Here is a 24181-nt window from a genome sequence, read left to right as displayed (position 1 = left end):
ACCTGGCTGTACATTTGAATCATTTGGGGAGCTTTAAATTCTACTCCTGCCAGGGCCCCCCACCTTCAGAGATTCTGATTCAGTTCATCTGTGTGGGAAGGACCTGGGCAGGTGCATTTAAAAATTCCTCAGGTGATTCTACTATACACCCACGGTGGGAAACAGTACACAGTCGACATGCTCCTCAGTTTACAATGGGGTTATGTCTCAATAAACACATCGCAAGTTGAAAATATCATTAAGTCAAAAATGCATTTAATATATCTAACTTTCTGAACATCACAGCCTAGCCTAGCCTACCTTAAATGTACACAGAACACTTGCATTAGCCTATAGCGGGGCAAAATCATCTAACACAAAGCCTATTTTATAATAAAGTGTTCAATATTTTGTGTAATTGATTGAATACTGTACTGAGTGAAAAACAGAACAGTTGTATGGGTACCTGAAGTAGGGTTTCTACTGAGCGTGTTTTGCTTTTGAACCATAGTGAAGTTGTAAAATCAAGTGGAACCGTTGTAAGTCAGGGACCATCTGCACAGCACAGTGATTCTCAAGCTGTACTGTGCCCATCACCATCTGAGACCTTGTTCAGCTGTAGACTCTGACTCACTAGGGTCTGGGCCCCAGAACCTGCATTTCCAACGGGCCCCCAGGTGACACTGATGCACTGCGTAGACCACACCTTAACCAGCCAGATTTTAGATGGTGAAAAACTTATTATTGTAGACACTGTGTGTGTATCTCTAATTCTCCAGATATCTCGCTTAATAAGTTATCTGTATTCTAGCTCCATCTGTATTTCAATTTTTCTAAATAAAAAGAAGAGGTCATTTCCCCTCGGTTCACAGAATGAACCGCAAGCTGGCTAACTGAAAGATGTCTGAGCCACACGCTCGACAGAGGCTTCTTCCTGCTTTTACCTCCCTGGTTAGGTGGTTTTTCTAATTACTTGGATGGTTCATATGTTCACCTCTCGAGGAAGAATTCACCAGAAGTGAACAAGGCTCTCACACTTTAATCACGTGTAAACACTGCACCCTAGGTTTATTTCCTAAATGGTCTTCCTGACACTACAAAATGGCTTAAGTGGGAAAGCACATTCGTTTGCTCCTTCAGCACCACTACCACAGTAATAAAGACAAGAACGAAAGAAAGAAAGAAAAATTCATCTCCCAACCCATCTGTAGAACCTTACCGGTGACTTCTTGATGTCAGAGACAGCATAATTCCCTTGTGATATCCATCTGGCAGATTCAGTTAAAGACAGGCCGGTTCCATAAAGGTTGATGCTAAAACGACCCTGGAATACACGACCAACAAAGGAGATTTTCAGTTCATGTGATGTCCCCAAAAAAGCAAAGGCAAAGGTGATACAATAAAAGGTACTTTGGAAAAGAGAAGGATGTTGATTAATTGTGATAGCTACTAATTATTGATGGTCTTTAGTTTTGTTTGTTCAGGGCCAGCCACTCTTCATGCATCATCTTAGTCATCCTCGAAAGAGCTCTATGAAGGAGGTTTTCTTTACAGATAGGGAAATTGAGGCTTAGCGGAAGTGATTAACTTCTCCAGGATACGGTAGGAGTCCAACTCACATCCTCCTGACTTCAAAGTCCTTGCTCCATTCGGCCTCCCTAACACAGCAGTCCTGATGTTGCTCACAATTATCAGATTCCTTCAGGAACAAAATGTCACAGTGTAATTTTTCTAACAAGATCTTGGTGCCAAGCTTACTGGGCTTCCAGCTCCCTGGGGCGATTAGCACACCGCGTACTAAGCACAGCACGGCGGGACTTCAAAGAAGAAGCGCTTTCCCCAGGACGGTCAGCAGAGGGCAGGGTTGGCCTGCTCAAGACCACCTGGGCCTGGAGGATGCGGCTTCCAGGCTCCGGTTAGGGAGATCTCCCAAACCCCTCCAAGGGTGCCTTTCAGAACATGGCCTCTGGTGCCTCAATATTGATTTCTAAAGAGACGGTGGAGCAGAAAGACCCTCTCGCTGCTTTCTCCAATTGTCTCTCTCACTCTCTCTTTCAAAAATGACTCGCAAAGGTATCTGAAATACTTTCTTCTTGAGGCTTTCTACTCCACAATGAGCAGTTTCAGAGCTAAAAATATTCCACATGAACACTCCTGATTGCTTTCTCTCTGAAACTGACAAGCCAGCACTTTGTCAAAACAGTCTTTTATAAACAAGAAGAGAGGCAAGGAGGAGCTCACAGCTGATCAGACCCGCGTGTAAATAAAGTTCTTTCACCTGTGATTAGATCCCGGCCAGATCTTTTCTCACCTCTTGGAACCTCAGTTTATTCATCTGTAAATGGAAGGCACTAAAACTCTCTTCCCTCTGAGCACCGTACAGAGGACTAAAAGAAATCAGCTATGGCTGACGCTTAGTAGATACGCAAAAAGATGGTATCTGTCTTACATTTTCTAATTGTTTTGTAAGTGTTCGTGTGATCTCTTCAATATAACAGTAAGCTTATTGAGAACAGGGCCTTACTATTGCTTTGTTTATTGAATCAGCTATGGTTTGTAACATATGACTAGCCACTTAAATATTATATCCTAGCTCCTCAATTAGGATTTCCAGGACTAAGTGTAGCTTAGAGGTCTCTCAATGCCAGTTCCATAAATATTGACTAACAAAAGTTTATAAACACTTCTACAGTGCTAGATTCCACAAGATAGAGGTGACCAGAGGACTTAGTTTGGACTAAATCAGTGGTTCTCAACAGGGCACGATTTTGACCCCAGGGGAAATCTGGCAATGTCTGGAAACATTTTTGTTTGTCACAACTGTGGGGGGCGGGGAGTGGTGCTGCTATTGGCATCGGGTGGGTAGAGACCAGGGATGCTGCTGCGATGCACAGGACAGCCCACAACAGAGAATTCTCCAGCCCGAAAAGTGCTGAGGCTGATTGAAAACCTGGTACAAAGGGTAGATTTACCCTAGAATCTTGCTCCTTTCTTTACTTTCAGCATGACCTCAGGCAAGGAGCCCATCTGTAAAATGGATTAGTAAGACTTAACCTGTGAATAGGAGGTGATTAGATAGAAGGCACAATGTATGCCACTCATTACCTGGCAGACAGTAGGTAATATTTAAAAAATATTTCTGGGCTGAGTGTGGTGGCTCACACCTGTAATCCTAGCACTTGGGGAGGTTGAGGCGGGTGGATCACCTGAGGTTGGGAGTTCAAGACCAGCCTGGCCCAACATGGTGAAACCCCGTCTCTACTAAAAATACAAAAATTATCTGGGTATGGTGGTGCGTGCCTGTAATCCCAGCTACTTGGGAGACTGAGGCAGGAGAACAGCTTGAGGGCAGGAGGTGGAGGTTGCAGTGAGCCGAGATTGTGCCACTGCACTCTAGCCTGGGTAACAGAGTGAGATTCTATCTCAAATATATGTACATATATATATATATGTATCATTTTTATGACAATATGCTACAGAGGTTCATGATTCTTATGTGGCATGGCTGCCGTGCTCAGGTGTTTTTGATTGTAGCTGCACTGAAGCCTCCTCAGACACCAGATTCTGTATGTTGCATTATTCCATTGGCCATTTTTTTTTTGTTTTTTTGTTTTTTTCGAGACAGGGTCTCACTCTGTCACCTAGGCTGGAGTGCAGTCGCATAATTTTGGCTCACTGCAACCTCTTCCTCCCGGGTTCAAATGATTCTCCTACCTCAGCCTTCTGAGTAGCTGGGACTACAGGTGTGCACCACCATGCCCAGCTAATTTTTTCTTTGGTAGAGATGGAATTTCACCATGTTGGCCAGGCTGGTCTTGACCTCAAGTGATCCACCTCCCTCAGCCTCCCAAAGTGCTGAGATTACAGGCATGAGCCACCGTACCCGCCACCCCCTCCCCCCCAAATTTTCTTATCTTACTATCATTCCTGCCCCCAGGAGTGGGTCCACATAATTCAAAGTGCCCGGGCCATCCTAGTGCCAAGAATACCCCTCTTTTCTCCCTCCATTCTGCTTTCCACTCAGACTGCCTGTCCCACCTGTACTGCAAGAGAAAGGAGACTTGATCTGCTTTGGCACTGAAGTTTTCGGGAGGTCCAGGCTGCTGACCCAGCTTCTTTCTGGACAATGTCCCCAGCCGACCTGGGCGTCCAGTGTCTGAACATGCTCAATATATACGTCTACTAAGTCTGCCTTCCCAGAGGGGTTGATGAACCCAGATGCAACAGGAGATCGTCCTCCTCATTCTCCTTCTGCCCTTGCCAGTTTAGGGATCTGGATTTCAGCAAATGTCCTAGCTGATTGTTAGCACTCTGAAAGTTGAGTTCCACCAGAGAAGTAAAGACCTAATGTTCTTTCTGGCTCTGCTCTGGGACATCTTTGCCCTTAAAGGCCTTATCTTCAAGGTCTAAAGGGCACATGAGTTGTAAATACCACCTTCTGTTGCCTATTCTAAAGAAGAGTGATTAAGAGTTATACGTTTACTAGATGGTCCCTAAAGGTTTGCAAAAGATGTGCTTAGACCAAAGGATAATCCTGTTTTCTGTTGCACAAGAGCAAATGTTGCAGAAATCTTGCCTGAAAACAGAATCAAAAAGACACGTCTACTATCATGGATATGAATTCAGACACACTTATGTTCAAATCCAGACTCTACTGAGCGGCAGCTGTGTAGGTTTGGGCAAATCCTCCCAATTTCTACCCTTACCCTCCTCCTCTTTAAAAAGGAGGCATTTTCATAGAATACTGTGGTGATTTAAATGATACATTGAGTAGACAATACTGAGTACAGTGACTAAAGCATAGACACGTAATAAATGCTAGCTATTAATACCATCAATAATAATAGTGTCACATCTACTGTCATCAGGATAAAAAATATTCTGGTTATGTTTCAAGATGAGGGCTGTCGGGGAATCCACTCTTATTAATAAATACATCCACAAAGCAATAGTTGTCAATGAGGTAAAAGAAAGAAATTCTCAAGCACAACATCATTCTGCTTTGATTCCTGTGCAATCACTAGGTCAAAGGCTGAACCACCCACTCTGAAGCAGTCTCCCCAATCGCGCTTTCTACAAACCTTTTCCTGGAAAACTGATTTGAAAAACTCACATCTTGCATCAGTGTAGTTGGTGCTCAATACATGTCTAAGGAATTGAATTCTTAAAGTACCCAATATGGTTTGAAGAATGAGCTGGGAAAAAATACAAATTAGCCTCTCACAAGCTTTGGGTTTTCCCATTTAGGAATTGCTTCATTGTCAGGATTTAGCAAATCGATCAGTTCATTTGTCTCTGAATTATTAAAATAAATGAATGCAAATTACTTTTCATTTACTTAAGCTTCCCAAAGGATGTGCAAATAGAAACAAGAAAATCCTGAGACATTTGAAAAAGGCAGGACAGGGCCAATCTATTAGCCACTAAAATGCAACAGATACCAATGGGGTTTTTGAAGCCATCAATTGCCCTAAAAAAAACTGTACTTCAAAAGTTTTTGATTCCTGGGTAATGGAAGAAAGGCTCTTTTTATCATTATGTCCTTTGTTTATTTTCCTTCTCCCCTGAGAGCTTCCTCTCCACTTCTCTAAAACGTTTAGCAATGCTCTTCTAAAGCTTGAGGCCGAAAAAACGCCTTGTTAAAACAACGTTCAGATGTGTTTGTCTTCGGACGTTCTCTGTAGTTGGGGGTAAATCCATCCTATGGAGACAGGGCTTGGGATTCTGAATGCATCACAGAATCCCAATCTTCAGACTTCTGAAGGTTCACAGGCAAAGTGAGAAACTCTTGACAGAGTTTAACAACAGCTTTGTGAAGACCTCCTTTAAACCAAAGAGAAAACTGGCCAAGTTCTCCTGTCCAGAATCACTGAGTTCATTACGTTTGTCCTGCCTTCCAAGGGCAGAAGATTCTTGTAAAAACCAACGTCTGCTTTGCAAAACTAGCCCGAGCTGATTATGACAGCATGTTTCAAAAGACAAGCTAAAACTTGCCACGCCTCTCTCAGGCAAGAAAGTGTAGAAACACAGAATGGGCAGAAAGATTGCTGCTGAGTGGCTCTGCTGAAAAGCCATCCAGCAGAAGATGATGAATTTGCACTTCCGGTCTGAACACTGCAAACTTTGTAGAACTGAAGTAGGAGTAACAGGTTGAGTCAATGACATCCACAGAGCCCCAAGCCTTGGTCCCGGAGGACTTCTAGAATATATTATTATCTCATGGATATTCATTAACCTGTCATCCTCTCTAATAGGCTATAAATTTCTCAAAGGATGAATGTTTGTGAGTCTCCAGTAAAAAGGATGGTGCCTGGCACAAACTGAGCACTTAAGAAAGGTCAGCTGATTTGTTGCTAAGACTATTCTAGAGCCATTTCTGACTACCATTCAGGAACCAAAGGAAACCCAGATAGGTCTTGAAAATTTTGAGATCTCCAGGTCCAACTTTATTTATTTTTTAAAAAATTGGTTTCAAGCTTACTTTGAAAAATTTAGGAAACCCAGCAAAGTTAAACATTAAATTAAAAAAAAAAAACCTTACCAATGTACCCAACTAATATTTTGAAAAAGTCCTTCCAGACTTTTTCTGTTTATACATTAAAAGAAAATACAGATGGGATCATACTGCATGTACTGTTTTGCATCTTGTTTTTTCTGTCTAATCCATGTAAAGTGTTTTTCTATATCATGCAATATTCAGATTCATAAAGGCTGACAGTTGTGTGTTGGCACTTGCTTGAACTGGCTTTTGAGAGTCAATTGTCTGCCTTCTTCCTAGCCCTCCATTTAGTGACATAATGTTGATGGCTTGAAATCAAGTATAGGGAGAATATTTACACCATGGCAATTGACAAATGTTACAAAGCAGGACTTTTTTTTTAGAAGTGTCAGTCATTAAATATTTACTAGCACTCGGCTGACTGTACAATATTCATTTTATTAACCACCACAATTTGTTTAACCAAGCCCTCGCTACCCAACATCTAATTTGCTTCTAAGTTGACGTGTTTTGTTGAATGCAGAAGTTAGGCATGTAGCTATGATCATTTCCTTAGGACCCACTTTCAGGAGCTGAATTACGAGATTAAATTCTAGAGCATTTGAGAGGGTCTTGATACATGTGGCCAAACTGCCCTCCAGAGCAACTGTTCTAATCACATTCCCAGGAACAGATGCAACTGAGGATGTTCCCGGGAAAGGTGGGAGGTGAATCCCTGGCAAGGGGGAAGGCACCAAGGACATACCTGTGGGCACTTGGCGGCGCTGTAGCAATCCCCGGCTGTGGCAAAAGGGACGGGATGTCCTTCACTTGTCCTTGCAAACTGTAAGTCAGTGGCTGTGGGGTGGAGAAGGGGTTAAAGGCAGGGGAAAGTAAGAGTGGGAGAAAGGCAAGGAAGGAACAGGGCATTAACAAGGAGACAGAAGGGAAGAAGAGTAAGAGAGAATGGGAGAGAAAGAAGCAATGTGAAGTATTAGTGGGCAAATGGATCCAGATGCTCACTTGCTTTTTCCTCATTATATTTGTGGTTCTGGGAGCTTCATTCCCTGAGCTTCATCAGCCCTGAATGTCTGTCTCCCCACAGTATGGAAGCCAAAAAGGGGGTTTCAAATGACTTTGGAATTGATTCCTACATAAATAAATATTGGAATCACCTCACTTAAATGTAGCGTAATTGGCTGGTTGAGAACCTCCTGTTATCCTGCATCACGGGCTTCAGGCCAGGGGGAAATAAGCCAGGAAGAAAGCATTTCCAGCTACTTAGGAGCAATTCCCTGAGGTTTCCTCTGTCCTCCCGTGGCCTAGGCACTATTACTGCCAAAATGTGGAGCAATTAGAACCCCCATCTTGAAATTATTAATGGCAGTTTCTCAAGTTTGGGGCTAGCCTGTAATTTTTTATTTTTTAAAGAGCCAGTAAATACAAGGCCAACCCAAAGTGCATGTTGTTAACCCCTATTGCAGCTCCTGAGATGAGCTCTGCACATGCAAAGGGAGGAGTTAACCTGAGAATCCTGCAAAAGCTGTCTGCCAGGGAGACTGGAGGCCAGAGGCAGGTTTCATCTTTCTGCCTCGTCTTTCAGGAATGGCCTTAATCTTTCTACAGTTCACTACACTTTGGTGAAAGGGAAATCCCAGTGCTCCATTCTGCAAGGAAAGGGGCCCTTGCCTGCTTCAGCGTGTAGAACCCTTGGGTCTTAGCTGGGGTGTTTTTCTAAGTGGCGAAACTGCAGACCCTCTGCCTTTAGCCCTCATCATTCTAGCTCAAGGAAATTTAAAGTATCTTGGTACAAATCACGTTTAATCTATCTCAAGAGAAAAGTAATGCAATATTATGGGTATAATGTTAATGAGGAAAAATTAATTATTCATTATTTCTGTTTTTCCTTTATGCAAGGGAACATGTTGAGGTATTTTAGCTGTCTTTAACCACTCCTATGATTAATGTCCCCAACAGAGATGCAGTGTTGGCGAGAGTATGTGTTTAGAGAGTATGAAATCAGCCCACACACAGGCTAGTTTAGAAAAGGTAATTCTGTGTTCCATTTTTCTTCTGCACATTGACGACTGAATAAAATTAGTTTTACGTCTGTGTAAGCATGTACACTGTGCTGGTGAAAGCTGGGGTGGGGGTGGTGAATGTTGCCCATGACTTTCTTGGCTTTGGGGTTTTGTTCTACCTTGAACACTTCTGCTACCACCTCTGCCTCCGCCACACTGACCCCTGTGCCTGGCTAACCCTAACTTGACCTTAGGGTCTCTATTTCAATGTCACATTTTCTGGAATGCTGCCCTGACCTCCCACATTTCAATGGTGCTTCTTTCATGCACTTTCATCTACTTCATTCATTCATTCATTCAATTCATTCATCACAAATCAGAGAGAGCACCTGCCTTGTGCGAGCCACTTTCCAGGCACTGGGGATACAGCAGTGAACAAAAGAGACAAAACTCTGCCTGCAGGACTATCCTCGCCGCACTTTAAGCTCCCAGTGTTCTTCCTCTCCATACCCTCAGCACCTCCCTGCTAGGCAATGTGCAAGACATGCTTGCTGTCTGAATGGAGAGAAGAATGCACACATTCCCAAAGGACTCCTCGCTAACTTACTGATTATCTGCATGCTGGTAAGGTCTATTCTGATTTTCTGAAAACTGGAAAACCCAGCGGCCGTGTAATCCTTCCGACATTGGCAGTCATCACGCCGGCTCCCGTTATAGGGACATTCCGTTGGGTTGTGTAACCTAAATTATACAGAGAATGTTCTGGTAAGGATGGGAAAGCATTTCCAGGGATCTCCAGGCCTCTGAGATCTTCTGAGCCTGGCTCTCCTACCTGTGCCCATAAACCTCGGAGAAATTCTCAGAGTCTCCATGCACCAGTGTCACATACTCTTTGGGGTGGTCAGAGTGCATCCCCGCACAGAATATCTGAAAGACCATAAATAACCCATGAAGAGTGGCTCAGAAATGAGGTAATGAGAGTGGTGATCACTCACTCTAAAAATATTCTTGAAATAATGACTGGTATCTGACATTCACCTTCAGAAGCTTTCCTCTAATCATCAGGAAATATTCACCATCTTCACTGGCACCTTTGAGTCTTTTTACCTCCTTGCAATTCTGGGGTAACTCACCTAGAAAACACCAATCACAAAAAATAGGGTGTGATGCTCCGAGATGTGAATTATCTGCCTATAGAATGAATGATATTGTTCACATTAAAACTTTTTAGCAAAGGGAATGATTTCTTTCAGAAAAAATTCTATATTTCTAAAAAGGGCAGGCAATCAAATGAACAAAGATATCCTGTTCTTCATGCTAAAGAAAGACAACTTCAGTTGGCCAACTTACAGTTATAGATATTACGGCAGGTTTTTCGTTCTTCTGGCTTCAGATCAGTGTGGCATAAGTGGCTGGGTTGGTCCTCATTGGTTAAACATTGCACAGATCTCTGCATCACTCCAACACCACAAGACACTGAGCACTGTAAGACAAATGAGAGTCAGTGGCGTGGCTATGGAATGTGGGAGGCATAGACTTCTGGTGGTGTGGAGCTCAGAACCCTGATGTCATCATATAAGGGTGTCACTTCAGACCCTGTGTCACTGAATATAAAAAGCTGACATTTACTGAGCACTTACTATGGATCAGTCTCTGTGCTAAGCTTTACAGATTCATATTCATGCATTTATAAAAACATATATATGTATAAAACACTTATATGCATGTATAAAATTTGTGTAATTTTACACACACACACACACATAATTTTTTCATTTAGGCCTCACAGTACCCCAGGAGATAGTATTACCATTATCTTATTTTTACAGGTGGGAGATTGGGGCTCAAACATTAAGGAATTTGTTCAAGGTCATAGTGGAGCCAGGATTCAAACCCTAACTGCTTCCAACTCGTCATACACTTTTGCCTGATCACTTTTCATTTCTTTCTTTCTTTTTTTTTTTTTTGAGACAGAGTTTTGCTCTTGTTGCCCAGGCTGGAGTGCAATGGCACGATCTCGGCTCACGGCAACTCCGCCTCCCAGGTTCAAGCGATTCTCCTGCCTCAGACTCCTGAGTAGCTGGGACTACAGGCACACACCACCTCGCCCAACAAATTTTTGTATTTTATTAAAGCAGTGTGTAGAGGGAAATATATAGTACTAAATGCCCACAAAAGAAAGCAGGAAAGATCTAAAATTGACACCCTAACATCACAATTAAAAGAACTAGAGAAGCAAGAGCAAACACATTCAAAAGCTAGCAGAAGGCAAGAAATAACGAAGATCACAGCAGAACTAAAGGAGATAGAGACACAAAAAACCCTTCAAAAAAATCAATGAATCCAGGAGCTGGTTTTTTGAAAAGATCAACAAAACTGATAGACCACTAGCAAGACTAATAAAGAAGAAAAGAGAGAAGAATCAAATAGACACAATAAAAAATGATAAAGGGAATATCACCACCGATCCCACAGAAATACAAACTACAATCAGAGAATACTATAAACACCTCTACGCAAATAAACTAGAAAATCTAGAAGGAATGGATAAATTCTTGGACACATACACCCTCCCAAGACTAAACCAGGAAGAAGTTGAATCTCTGAATAGACCAATAACAGGCTCTGAAATTGAGGCAATAATTAATAGCCTACCAACAAAAAAAAGTCCAGGACCATTCGGATTCACAGCCGAATTCTACCAGAGGTACAAATAAGAGCTAGTACCATTCCTTCTGAAACTATTCCAATCAATAGAAAAAGAGGGAATCCTCTCTAACTCATTTTATGAGGCCAGCATCATCCTGATACCAAAGCCTGGCAGAGACACAACAAAAAAAGAGAATTTTAGACCAATATCCCTGATGAACATCGATGCAAAAATCCTTCATAAAATACTGGCAAACCGAATCCAGCAGCACATCAAAAATCTTATCCACCATGATGAAGTTGGCTTCATCCCTGGGATGCAAGGCTGGTTCAACATACACAAATCAATAAATGCAATCCATCATATAAACAGAACCAAAGACAAAAACCACAAGATTATCTCAATAGATGCAGAAAAGGCCTTCGACAAAATTCAACAGCCCTTCATGCTAAAAACTCTCAATAAACTAGGTATTTATAGGACATATCTCAAAATAATAAGAGCTATTTATGACAAACCCACAGCCAATATCATACTGAATGGGCAAAAACTGGAAGCATTCCCTTTGAAAACTGGCACAAGACAGGGATGCCCTCTCTCACCACTCCTATTCGGCATAGTGTTGAAAGTTCTGGCCAGGGCAATCAGGCAAGAGAAAGAAATAAAGGGTATTCAATTAAGAAAAGAGGAAGTCAAATTGTCCCTGTTTGCAGATGACATGATTGTATATTTAGAAAACCCCATCGTCTCAGCCCAAAATCTCCTCAAGCTGATAAGCAACTTCAGCAAAGTCTCAGGATACAAAATCAATGTGCAAAAATCACAAGCATCCTTATACACCAATAACAGACAAACAGAGAGCCAAATCATGAGTGAACTCCCATTCACAATTGCTTCAAAGAGAATAAAATACCTAGGAATCCAAATTACAAGGGATGTGAAGGACCTCTTCAAGGAGAACTACAAACCACTGCTCAATGAAATAAAAGAGGACACAAACAAATGGAAGAACATTCCATGCTCATGGATAGGAAGAATCAATATCATGAAAATGGCCGTACTGCCCAAGGTAATTTATAGATTCAATGCCATGCCCATCAAGCTACCAATGACTTTCTTCACAGAATTGGAAAAAACTACTTTAAAGTTCATATGGAACCAAAAAAGAGCCCGCATCGCCAAGTCAATCCTAAGCCAAAAGAACAAAACTGTAGGCATCACACTACCTGACTTCATACTATACTAAAGGCTACAATAACCAAAACAGCATGCTACTGGTACCAAAATAGAGACATAGACCAATGGAACAGAACAGAGCTCTCAGAAATAATACCACACATCTACAACCATCTGATCTTTGACAAACCTGAGAAAAACAAGAAATGGGGAAAGGATTCCCTATTCAATAAATGGTGCTGGGAAAACTGGCTAGCCATATGTATAAAGCTGAAACTGGATCCCTTCCTTACACCTTATACAAAAATTAATTCAAGATGGATTAAAGACTTAAATGTTAGACCTAAAACCATAAAAAACCCTAGAAGAAAACCTAGGCAATACCATTCAGGACATAGGCATGGGCAAGGACTTCATGACTAAAACACCAAAATCAATGGCAACAAAAGCCAAAATAGACCAACGGGATCTAATTAAACTAAAGAGCTTCTGCACAGCAAAAGAAACTACCATCAGAGTGAACAGGCAACCTACAGGATGGGAGAAAATTTTTACAATCTACCCATCTGACAAAGGGCTAATATCCAGAATCTACAAAGAACTTACACAAATTTACAAGAAAAAATGAACCCCATCAAAAAGTGGGCAAAGGATATGAACAGACACTTCTCAAAAGAAGACATTTATGCAGCCAAAAGACACATGAAAAACTGCTCATCATCACTGGCCATCAGAGAAATGCAAATCAAAACCACACCAAGATACCATTTCTCACCAGTTAGAATGGCGATTGTTAAAAAGTCAGGGAACAACAGGTGCTGGAGAGGATGTGGAGAAATAGGAACACTTTTACACTGTTGGTGGGACTGTAAACTAGTTCAACCATTGTGGAAGATAGTGTGGCGATTCTTCAAGGATCTAGAACTAGAAACACCATTTGACCCAGCTATCCCATTACTGGGTATATACCCAAGGGATTATAAATCATGCTGCTATAAAGACACATGCACACGTTATGTTTATTGCGGCACTATTCACAATAGGAAAGACTTGGAACTAACCCAAATGTCCACCAATGATAGACTGGATTAAGAAAATGTGGCATATATATACCATGGAATACTATGCAGCCATAAAAAAGGATGAGTTCATGTCCTTTGTAGGGACATGGATGAAGCTGGAGACCATCATTCTCAGCAAACTATCGCAAGGACAGAAAACCAAACACTGCATGTTCTCACTCATAGGTGGGAATTGAACAATGAGAACACTTGGACACAGGGTGGGGAACATCACATACCACGGCCTGTCGTGGAGTTGGGGGCAGGGGGAGGGATAGCATTAGGAGATATACCTAATGTAAATGACGAGTTAATAGGTGCAGCACACCAACATGGCACATGTATACATATGTAACATACCTGCACTTTGTATACATGTACCCTAGAACTTAAAGTATAATAATAAAAAAAAATTATATTTTAAGTTGAGACAGGATTTCACCATGTTGGCCAGGCTGGTCTCGATCTGCTGACCTCATGGTCCGCCGACCTCGGCCTCTCGAAGTGCTGGGATTACAGGTGTGAGCTACTGTGCCTGGCTGCCTGATCACTTTTCAAGACTGAGAGCTGCCTGGTCCAGAGCCAGGGGGCTGTGACAGTCTTCCAGGGCAGTCCTAATTTAAAATATTCTTCCTTGTTGTAACCCAATGCAATGAAGTATTTCTTACATAGAAGCACTAGAACATACAGACTTCTTAACAACATAAGCAACAATAACTACTCCTTCTGTAACTCTTACGAGTATCAGATTTTAAGTATTTTTTTAAAAAAATTTGCAGTAAAATACATATAAAACATTTGCCATTATAACCTAAGTGCTTTGTATATACAGGCTGAGTATCCCCTATTGGAAGTGCTGGGGACCAGCAGTATTTTGCATTTCAGATTTTTTTTTTCAGATTTGGAATACTTGCAGTATTACTAGTTGGATATCCCTAATCTGAACATCTGAAACCCAAGATGCTCCAAGGAACATTTCATTACGGTGTCATTTCAGCACCAAAAAATGTTTGGATTTTATAGCATTTTGGATTTTGGATTTCTGGATTAGGGATGCTCAACCTGTGTAAACTCATTTCATCTTCACAAGTATCAGTTTTGCAGATGAGAAAACTGAGACACAAAAGTTATGCAACTTGCCCAAGGTTGTTCACCTGGGAAGTGGAAGAATCAGGGTTCAGACTGTCTGGCTTCAGAGCCCATGTTCTAAGCACCAAGCCACTTTGGTAAACAGAAGGAAGTCCCTTTGATCCCTGTCAGCCCATTTCAAGTTGCTAACTCCAGGGTTTCTCCTGGAAGTAGAGTTACTAAGGAGAGTGGGTTAGGCAGGACATGTTTAAGACAGGGTTGAGATCCAAGGGGTTTCAGATTTGAGTGCTCAGTCTTCTACTTACGCTCCCCCAGTTGCCAACTCTCCAGGTGGCCGAGACAGGGCACTCCCTCAGGTAACAGGGGTGAACACTGGGGGGCTGTGTGCCCGGGCAGTTGATGGTGGTTTGGTAGCTGTATTCATAATTCTCCTTCCCGGTGTAAATCTCGCTGCACGAGACAAGCCTTTGTTTGTAGCCTTTTCCACAGGTCACTGAGCACTGCAAAGACAGGGATTGAGAGGAGAGGTTCGAGCAGTTCCTGGGGGCAGCCCACAATAGGCCCCTGACCTCCACACCGAGCGCTGACCGTGTGACTATGCTGCAAAAATCTCCCACTTCATTAGCTTATTTATTCATTTCAAGCGGCAGGCCCTGAGCGCACAGGAGACAGGCAACCCTACAGGGTGCCTCTGGGATCTGGTGCTTCCACTGGCATCTTCTCAGCCCCCACTGCAGGTGGGGGTGCCTCAATCCCCTTCTGGAGGTTTCGAAGGGAGGAGGAAGGGGAGGTGCTCCAGCTGTCATTCATTCAGTTTGCATCTTCAGTCCAACTGCACAGGTTGGCAAACTGCTCTTTTCTAAAGCTATGATGACCAGCAAATTGGGAGGGGAAGAGGAGACAGCAGCTGACCCGTGAGTCGGCATTTTGAGTGTGAAATCCAAGCACTGAGCCAAAGGGGACTCTGGGACTGTTTTCCTTCCCTCCTTGGTGCTGTTTGCTTTCCTACCTGCCCTCCATTTAATTTCCTTCTCTTCTCTCTCTCCCTGGCTATAGATTTTTTTTTTTTTTTTTTTTTTGAGACTGCATCTCACTATGTTGTCTAGGCTGGAGTGCAGTGACATGATCTCCGGTCACTGAAACCTCCATCTCCCAGGTTCAAGTGATTCTCATGCCTCAGCCTCCCAAGTAGTTGGGATTACAGGCGTGCACCACCACACCCAGCTAGGCTATAGATGTTGACTGGCATGTTACCTTTCTGCTTTTCTACCTCTTGCTCTATATCATGCCCTCATCTGTACTCTTTTATCCTAACTCTACGGCATTTAAACATACTCAACCAATACAGAAATGCAGAAGAAATACACATCGTTATAGTGTCCCAACTTTCAACCTCCTTAGCTAAGTTTTCTTTTTTTTATCATTTCCTATTTAAAAAATAAAACTGAGTTACAATTAATTTAGTTTTGATGATATTTTTAGGCAACAGCATTAAATAACTGGTCATCTTTTGTAAATGTGCTTCATAAACTTGGGGTAGAGTGCCGGTATTCTCTAGACTTATGATTCTTGGGTGAGGGTGGGAAAAACACCCCAAAACAGTATGCCACATGGGTGTGTTATGCTTTTTCTGGGGTGAGGGATCACAGCTTTCATCAATTCTCAAGGGCAGTTAGAAGCCACAGTGTCTGCTCCGCCCTAATGTCTCCTGCTGCTTTTAGTCACATAGTTTTCTTCTCCTGCACCTTTTCCAGGGAAAAGGCTCTCCTTGAAGAAATCCCAGAGGCAGGAGAGAACAAGTCCAGCTAGAGGCACACAGAGCATCCTTAGGCCTTCCCTTCCAGTTGGCTCGAGACATAGAAATGCTCTGTGTACATTTCTTCCTTCTTTGGCTGCTGCTGTTCAACCGTTTGAAGGCCAAGTTGACGCCAGGCCAGGAAAGTGTAAGGCCAGCCCGGGGTGTTTCATGCAGATGGCTAACAAACTCTGTCCAAGCTGTGGGTAATCTTAGTGTCTGACCCAGTGCTTGCATGCATTGACATCAGTCCATACTAACTTAAACAAAGTTGTGCGTTTGAGAGGGGCAAGGAATGAGACTCTTGACCCCTACAAACCAGGAGCAAAAGTAGTCCCCTGGCTATTTATGTGGCAGGGCTCAGTGGGAGACAGGCATTTGCTGATGGAACTGAGCCCCAAATATGGTCAGGCTAAACGCAGAGGCCTCCACATCTCTGTAAAGAAGCTGGCAAGAACAGATGCTCTCAGCTAGCTGATATCAGCATTGTGAAAATGTTGACTGCTGCTGGTTTCCTCAAACCATTTCAGAGAGAAACTCATACTGTAGACTCTGCATGCCTTGGTGTATGTGCTTGATTCCACATGAGCATGTGTTACTTTTCTAAATTGAAAATAACAGCAAAGCAAAACAATAAGACTGTGGGCTCCCTGCATGAGCTGTACACTTCAGACCCTGCTAGAAAATGCATGTGTCAATCAGGACTGACAGAGCTCTTCTTTGCCAGTCTAGCTCGGGCCTCCTCCAATTCAGGTGGAGTAGAGCTCAGAGAAAAACACAGAAAGAAGCCTCCAGGTAATAGAGGTCCCAGAGAGAAGGCATGTCTTCTTTTCTAGAGAGAATGCTGGTGCCAGTCCCTTTCGGCCCCTCTCCCCTCATTGCAGGTTTCCTTCCCTGTGGTCCCTGTATCTGTGCTAAATACTCTTTCCAACCCTGTAGTTGTTGCCCATAAATTTGCAGACTTTTCAATTCATGATACACCTGTGAATTTACAGAAATGTGGAAGGCTTCCTTTTTTCTTTTCAATCTTCTCCCTGTCTCAACTTTTGGGGGTTATGGTTATATTAAAGCTGTAGGAGTAATATGACTCAAGTCCCATAATAAAAGTGCTACACAATAGATAAGCTAAGATGAAGATGTCAATCTTGGCCAGGTGAAAGGTGAGATCCCCTTGTGTTGGGATCTGGATGGGTTGGAACCTATGCCTCAAACCCAACATCAAGAACTATTCCGAACACTCATTTGGATTCCACATGTTCCTGGCTGGCCAAGAGCAAATCAATTTCGTAAAGATCAGAACCATATCTCCTCTTCACTCTCTAAGGGCATACGGTACTATTCAGGGCATACCGAGAAGATGCAGGGTTGGGGTCAAGCAGGGTTTCCCAGCCTCAGCACCACTGACATTTGGGCCAGATAATTCTGTATTGTGAGGGCTGCCCTGTGCACTGTAGGATGCTTAGCCCCATCCCTGGCCTCCACCTTCCAACCCTAGCCAGTAGGGTCCCCTTTCCCCAGTTGTCACAACCAAACGGTCTCTAGACACTGCCAAATGTCCCCTCGAAGGACAAAATTCACAGGAATAAAGGATAGGGAGAGATAATTAGAAAAGACTTTGAGATCAGCTTTAGTGCAGGAAGCAATTCAACACCCAACACACACATCATCTAAATGCAAATACTCTTCTCATTAACATGTGAAATTGCTGCCTGTCAAACTTTGAAGAGACCCAGTGGCAGCAATCGTATTACCTAACAATTTTCAGTACCTTTACTGTGAGTCCAGATGCCTCCCTTTCGAATCTCTAAATGCTTTTGGGCAAATGACAACTGGTTTGAATGCTACAGATCTCTCACACAGATATGAACATATTATGATGTTTGAAAATAATATAATCATGCTATGATTACTACTGGCTTATTACCATTAAAAAGGGTCTAGATAAGCATTGTACACAGGAGGATACATGAAAAAATGGTACTTGAGATAATGTGGATATTATAGAAAATTATTTTCTTCCTCTGAAGCTGTTTGTTAAACAGGCAAAACACATCTAGTTTATAAAAGGGGTTTGTTTGCCCCTTACAATGTTTTAAAAGCAAAAATTTGAGCCCCCATTTTCAAGTTAGGAAATCTCATCTACTAGTCCAGATTTTTAGCCTCTCTTGAAATATCAGGTTTGGTAACGCTAGACCACATTTCTGCATGGCCCCAGCTGGAGTGAAAGAGATTCTGCTCCCTTCACACAGCATGTGCTAGTTTGTCACAGTTGCCACCTCTCCCTGTTGTATCCCTGGCACTACAATATTTTCTTATACTTAACTGTCTTCAGGCACCTCAAAGCATCCTATGAGTTTGCAGCACCCGTAATAATTTCTTCTTTATGCCAATAGGACATCAAGGTGAATCACAGAATGTAGACCTGAAGGGACTTAGAGACCATCTCACACATCTCTCCCACTTTGCATACAAGGAATTCTAGTTTGGGAAAGCTGAGGACTTGTCAGAAAACACACAGTTCACAGTGGCAGATCGGGCGGGTAGCCTCAAGTCTCCCACATTCCTGCACTCATCCCTCTGCCGCTCTCAGGCCATGGCTGAGCTGACGATGGTTACAGTCCCCAGGACGGTACCTCTGACCATTCTCCTGTGATCCAGACATACTCGCAGGGTTGCAAACTACAGCTTTCGCGGTCCGACGGCCGCTTGCTCACGTCACAGCGTGCACCATGCACCTCGTTTTTGTTGTCATCCACACACACCACCTTGCGGTACCTGGAGCCTTCGCCGCAGGTCTTGGTACACTGTTAAAGACAAGCAAAAGGGAAGAATAAACCATAGTTCCTTATATCCTGTGACTGTAATTATGTGTTTACCTGTCTACACAGCCTTTAAGATCATAAGAGCCCTGAGGGCAGGGATTGCCAGAGAACTTCTCGTTTTTTTTTTTTGTTTGTTTTTTTTTTTGAGATGGAGTCTTGCGCTGGAGTGCAGTGGCACGATCTTGGCTCACTGCAAGCTCCGCCTCCCGGGTTCATGCCGTTCTCCTGCCTCAGCCTCCCGAGTAGCTGGGACTACAGGCGCCTGCCACCACGCCAGGCTAATTTTTTATATTTTTAGTAGAGACAGGGTTTCACCGTATTAGCCAGGATGATCTCAATCTCCTGACCTCGTGATCTGCCCACCTCAGCCTCCCAAAGTGCTGGGATTACAGGCGTGAGCCACCACTCCCGGCCAAGAACTCCTCATTTTACCCCAGTTACCTAACAACTCTGTTCCTGGCATTCACCACCCAGCTGTCTAAAGGAAGGAAGGAAAATATAAATGAGTCAATCTCAGTTTAGAAAGGACCTTAAATCCTATTTACTTCAAACACCTACTCACAAGTGACTTGATTTAACACTTATGGCTGAATGTTTACCAAACTGGTGTCTAAATACCTCCAGGATCAGGGACATCAGTACCTGCCCAGGTAGCCATCTCATTTCATAATATGGAACCAAACAAATCTCCTTGTATGTTCCAGGCCCTTGTCCTACTTTTCTATTCCAGGGAAGCATAAAGGAAAGTTTCAGCTCTCACAAGTAATCTCCTGCAGCTATTTGAAGAGGGCTTTCCTGTGGCCCCAGGTGCCTTTTCTTCTACAGGGGAACTGCTCTCATCCCACATCATTCTGCAAATATTCACTAAGTTCCTATTAGGTGTCAGGCCCTGTGACGGGTCCTGGGTGAACAAGAGAGCACACAAATGGCACATTCTCTGTTTTCAGAGAGGAGCTTATATGTTAGTAGCAAAGGCAGACAACAAAGAAGATAGCTAGGTAGTGAGATTTAACAATTACTGTAATTCCATTTTCCAGATGAAGAAAATGGGACTTCGAGAGCCTAAGTTACTTGCCCCAGGTCACACATCTCTTTGTGAGGTAGACAGGACAGCTATGTTTATTCCCATAAGCCAAGGGATGATTACAGAGCAAGTAGTATGTTTCATTCTAGGATAATCTCTATGTCCACAGATTCTTATTTGTTTAGCTTTAACCGACAGCAAACCCCACCCCTGAAGTTTATCCTTAGTGCCCTGTGTTGCTAAAGGTCACTGAAAGCCTATTGTATCTAAAGCCTCCGTGTCACCCAACATTTCAAGACTCTAGACTACATTGGGAAGCCCCAGTGAGCTAACTGAAACCTGTACCAAGGACTGCTGCAGTTTCTTAATTTAGGCCAGGGATTGAATACCCTGTTGGCAACGGGCTTATCTAACAACTGTGATTTTTGTTGTGTGGTTAGAATGTTGTCTTTTCTTTTCTTTCTTTCTTTCTTTTTTTTCTTTGAGACAAAGTCTCCCTCTGTTGCTCACGTTGGAGTGCAGTGATGTGATCACAGTTTGCTATAGCCTTGACTTCCCTCCTACATTTTAGTCCCAAGTAGCTGGGACTACAGGCATGAGCCACCATGCCCAGTTAATTTTTTGTTTGTAGAGATGAGTCTCACTACATTGCCCAGTTTGGTCTTGAACTCCTGGGTTCAAGGGATCCTCCTGCCTTGGCCTCCCAAAGTTCTGGGATTACAGGCATCAGCCATCATGCCCAGCTAGCACACTGTCTTTTAAAATGTCTAATTTTAGTCTGTTTACGGAGAACTACAGACCCCACCTCTCTTTTTCATCTAATGGGCAGCCTTTCCTTTTATCCCTGCCTTGCCTCAAAGGCATTTGTGTTTGGAACTCAGCTTCACTCAGAAATGTCTTCTATGATATGCCCTATGTCTTTTTGTTTTTTGGTGATAAAATACACAAAATATAAAATTCACCATTTTAACTATCACAAGTATACAGTTCAGTGGCATTTAGTACATTTGCAATATTGTGCAACCATCAACCCATCTAGTTCCAGAATATTTCATCACAGCAAAAGGAAGCCTTGTACCCGTTAAGCAGTCCCTCCCCATTCCTTCCTTCCTGTAGCCCCTTGCAACCACCAATCTGCTTTTTGTCTCTGTAGATTTTCCTATTCTGGGTATTTCACATATATGGAATCATCCAATATGTGGCCTTTATTACCTGACTTCTCTCCCTTAATGTTTTCAAGGTTCTTCCATATTGCAGCATGTATCAATATTTCATTCCTTTTTAAGGCTGAGTAATATTCTATTGTATGGATATACCACATTTTGTTATCTATTCCTCAGTTGATGGACATATGGGTTGTTTCTCATTTGGCTATTGTAAATAGTGCTGCTATGAACATTCATGTACAAATTTAAACACCTATTTTCCATTCTTTTGGGTATATATAACTGGGAGTCGAATTGCTGGGTCATATAGTATGCCCCGTGTCTTTTGTGAGCTACTCTGTTCCTTTAGGAAGGAGAAGGGATATGCTGGCATTTCCTGGTAGCCCCTTGTCACTTGCAAACTTAAAATTTCTGCTGCTTGGGAGTAAACCTCAATATCTAGAATATGGAGTCACTCCTCATTTTTCTGGAGCATAAACATAACTTGAAACCACTGTGAGGTGAGCATGGAGGAGCAGAATCATTTCAAATTAGTGCAGGAGGCCGGCTGAGCCCAGTTCCCTAGCTCATCCCTAGCTCAGTGGTTTTGGGGTTTTCTATTCCCCTAGGGAAAAAATGTTTTTTTAATCATTAAAAAAGTGAGATACGGGGCCACTGAATGTTAAAAAAGAAGAAAAGAAAAATTTAATCTGTGATGTGTAGATATATGCAAATACTTAACTACCCATAGAAAAAGTAATTCCTTAGAAAATTAGGACTTAGGTAACTCTGAGAAGATCCTAATTATTGCGCAGCTAAACCTGGACTAAACCTTCCAGTATCCTCTCGTTTTCACTAATCCACAAGGCTTTAATCTGCATCAATAAGTAACAGTTCAGAGCAGAAATACAATGATTCCTAAATACTTTATGCTTGTTAAGCATTTCTCTCTCAGTCTTAAAGAATGGTTAACTACCATAAAAACTATTTTGCTAGCGGTGGAAAAGGGAGCTGGGAAAATTTACCTTGAATATAACTTTTACAAAATTAAAAATTAAACTAAGTAAATAAGTGACTTGCCCAGTGTTTCCTAATTAGTCAACAGCAGCTCTGAAAATCACATGGCAAGGGTTTTCTCCTGGAATCTTAAATCCTAACTAGGGTATGGGGGCTGGGTAATCAGAAAACAAATCCAGCCCATGCTATTAGGTTTTATCAGCTCTTTGTAATATGGCTTCCCCCTCAACCCTCTATGATTTATGACTCTTTCCCCTGTCCTGGAATATGACCTAGAATGTTCTGAAAAACAGTTGGAAAGTTCAATTAGCCTCATTTTAATTTCCAAAAGGTTTTCTCTAATTTCAGTATGGCTTTTAGAAAAATCTCTAACACAAGTAACACCACCAGCCTCCTTGCATTTCATCACACACTATAATTCAGAAAGAAAATAATCACAGTGCTGGACTAAATCAGGCAGCTCGCCCATTGTTCTGCAAGCTACATGTGCCTTTAAATGTGCTGAAATTAACAGAGGGAAAAGAACTTTTCCAAATTTGAGGGTGAGGAAGACCTAAAGTAAACCGTGAAGGTGGTATTTTATTCAGCCAGGTAGGTTGGCCACAGAGTGATGGTCTGAAAAGGATCATTTAATGCAATGGGTAGAAATTTTCTTTGCTTAAAGATTATAATCAAGTCGCTTTACACTTTCAAATATATCTTTTGGTGCAATTCCCTAACCATGGGGGGAATTCACAGGCTCTACCTTTTAAGGTTGTTGATTTTCTCCACGGATGAAAGACCTTGTCTTCTCTAGTGCAGGGTTACCACTGTTGCACAGTGTATGGACGGCAACTCACAGAACCACAGGGTTCCTGGGTTTTTATGTCATGAGAAGCAGCAATGACAAATCGGTTTATCTAGCGTTGCTTTAAATGGCAACAACAAAAAAAGCAGTCCTTACTTCAAAGCTCATTTTAAAGTCAGGTATACAGAATTTAGACATTTTTGCTCCCAAATAGTATATATTTGCTAGGGGATGGGGTGGGGAGAAGGAGGCAGAAATAATACTGTGGAGACACTTTGTAACTTTAAAGTCATTCATTCACTCAATCAGTATTTTACAATGAGCCAAGGTCTATGCTGGGGCCCCGGAAGGCAGCCCCCATGGCTTCCTACTCTGCCTCTCTCCCTATTAGGACACCCAGGGTGGCAGCTATTCCCAGCTTGGGGGTCTCATGTGTTAGCTCAGCTGGCTAACTGGTGACCCCTGGGGTTTAACACCTACGGCTACCTTGTGCAGTTGTGTAAGCAGATGCGGGTTTCCTAACAGACTGTGTAATTGAGTAAGAAGCCACCAGGGAGAGAAGAGGAAAAACAATGGGGCAATTCCCATGATGCTGCAAAGGCGGGTCCAGGTAGCAGCAGATGAGCAGGAGGCATGACGGAGGACATCAGTTCACCAGGCAAGGAGGGGAAAAGGACATTCTGAGGAGGGGCTCAGCATGCATGGTGGCTGGAGGTGAGAAATGGCATGGGTGGAGAAGTGGGGGAGGAGAATGACCACAGCATTTTGGGGTTTTCAGAGCAGATTATTTGTGGTTTGGGATTTTTAGAGCATCCCTAATGCCTAATGCCTGGAACTTCACAAGGGATTGATAAACGCTGGTTGAATAAATTAATAAAATGAGCAATAAAGAGTTCGTATCTGGCTCTGTGCGCACATCAAAACCTGGTCATTCCCTACTGTTAACTTCAGGAAAATCTTTTAAACCAACTGACCAAGAACCTGCTGCTCATTTCTAACTTTTCTGTGTTAAGGAGATACACTTGGAAATCATTCTACAGCTGATCTTAATAAAAGTCCTCAGACTCCAAGTATGTATCAGAGTGGCCCAAGTCCCCATACTGCACCAAACAGCAACGAGGTGAGCAGTTCTGCAAC

At 42.6% G+C, this 24181-nt stretch overlaps 1 protein-coding gene across 3 annotated transcripts in view; it reads right to left on the bottom strand.

Moving 5' to 3' along the window:
• Positions 1 to 24181, bottom strand: part of ADAMTS9 (ADAM metallopeptidase with thrombospondin type 1 motif 9) — a 172196-nt gene that overhangs the window by 16527 nt on the left and 131488 nt on the right. For all 3 annotated transcript variants that reach the window (XM_024245076.3, XM_054551907.2, XM_054551908.2), the window contains 8 exons: positions 18883 to 19053; positions 14760 to 14954; positions 9829 to 9961; positions 9517 to 9611; positions 9311 to 9405; positions 9086 to 9219; positions 7224 to 7315; positions 1199 to 1303 (listed from right to left, as the gene is read on the bottom strand). In XM_024245076.3, the coding sequence (XP_024100844.2) occupies positions 1199 to 1303; positions 7224 to 7315; positions 9086 to 9219; positions 9311 to 9405; positions 9517 to 9611; positions 9829 to 9961; positions 14760 to 14954; positions 18883 to 19053 (1020 nt within the window). The remainder of the gene's footprint in view (positions 1 to 1198; positions 1304 to 7223; positions 7316 to 9085; positions 9220 to 9310; positions 9406 to 9516; positions 9612 to 9828; positions 9962 to 14759; positions 14955 to 18882; positions 19054 to 24181) is intronic.

Source organism: Pongo abelii, chromosome 2, assembly GCF_028885655.2.
Source record: "Pongo abelii isolate AG06213 chromosome 2, NHGRI_mPonAbe1-v2.0_pri, whole genome shotgun sequence".
NCBI classification, from domain to species: Eukaryota; Metazoa; Chordata; class Mammalia; order Primates; family Hominidae; genus Pongo; species Pongo abelii.
Note: the sequence above shows the minus strand (reverse complement) of the source record. Positions and strands in the feature narration are given on the sequence as shown.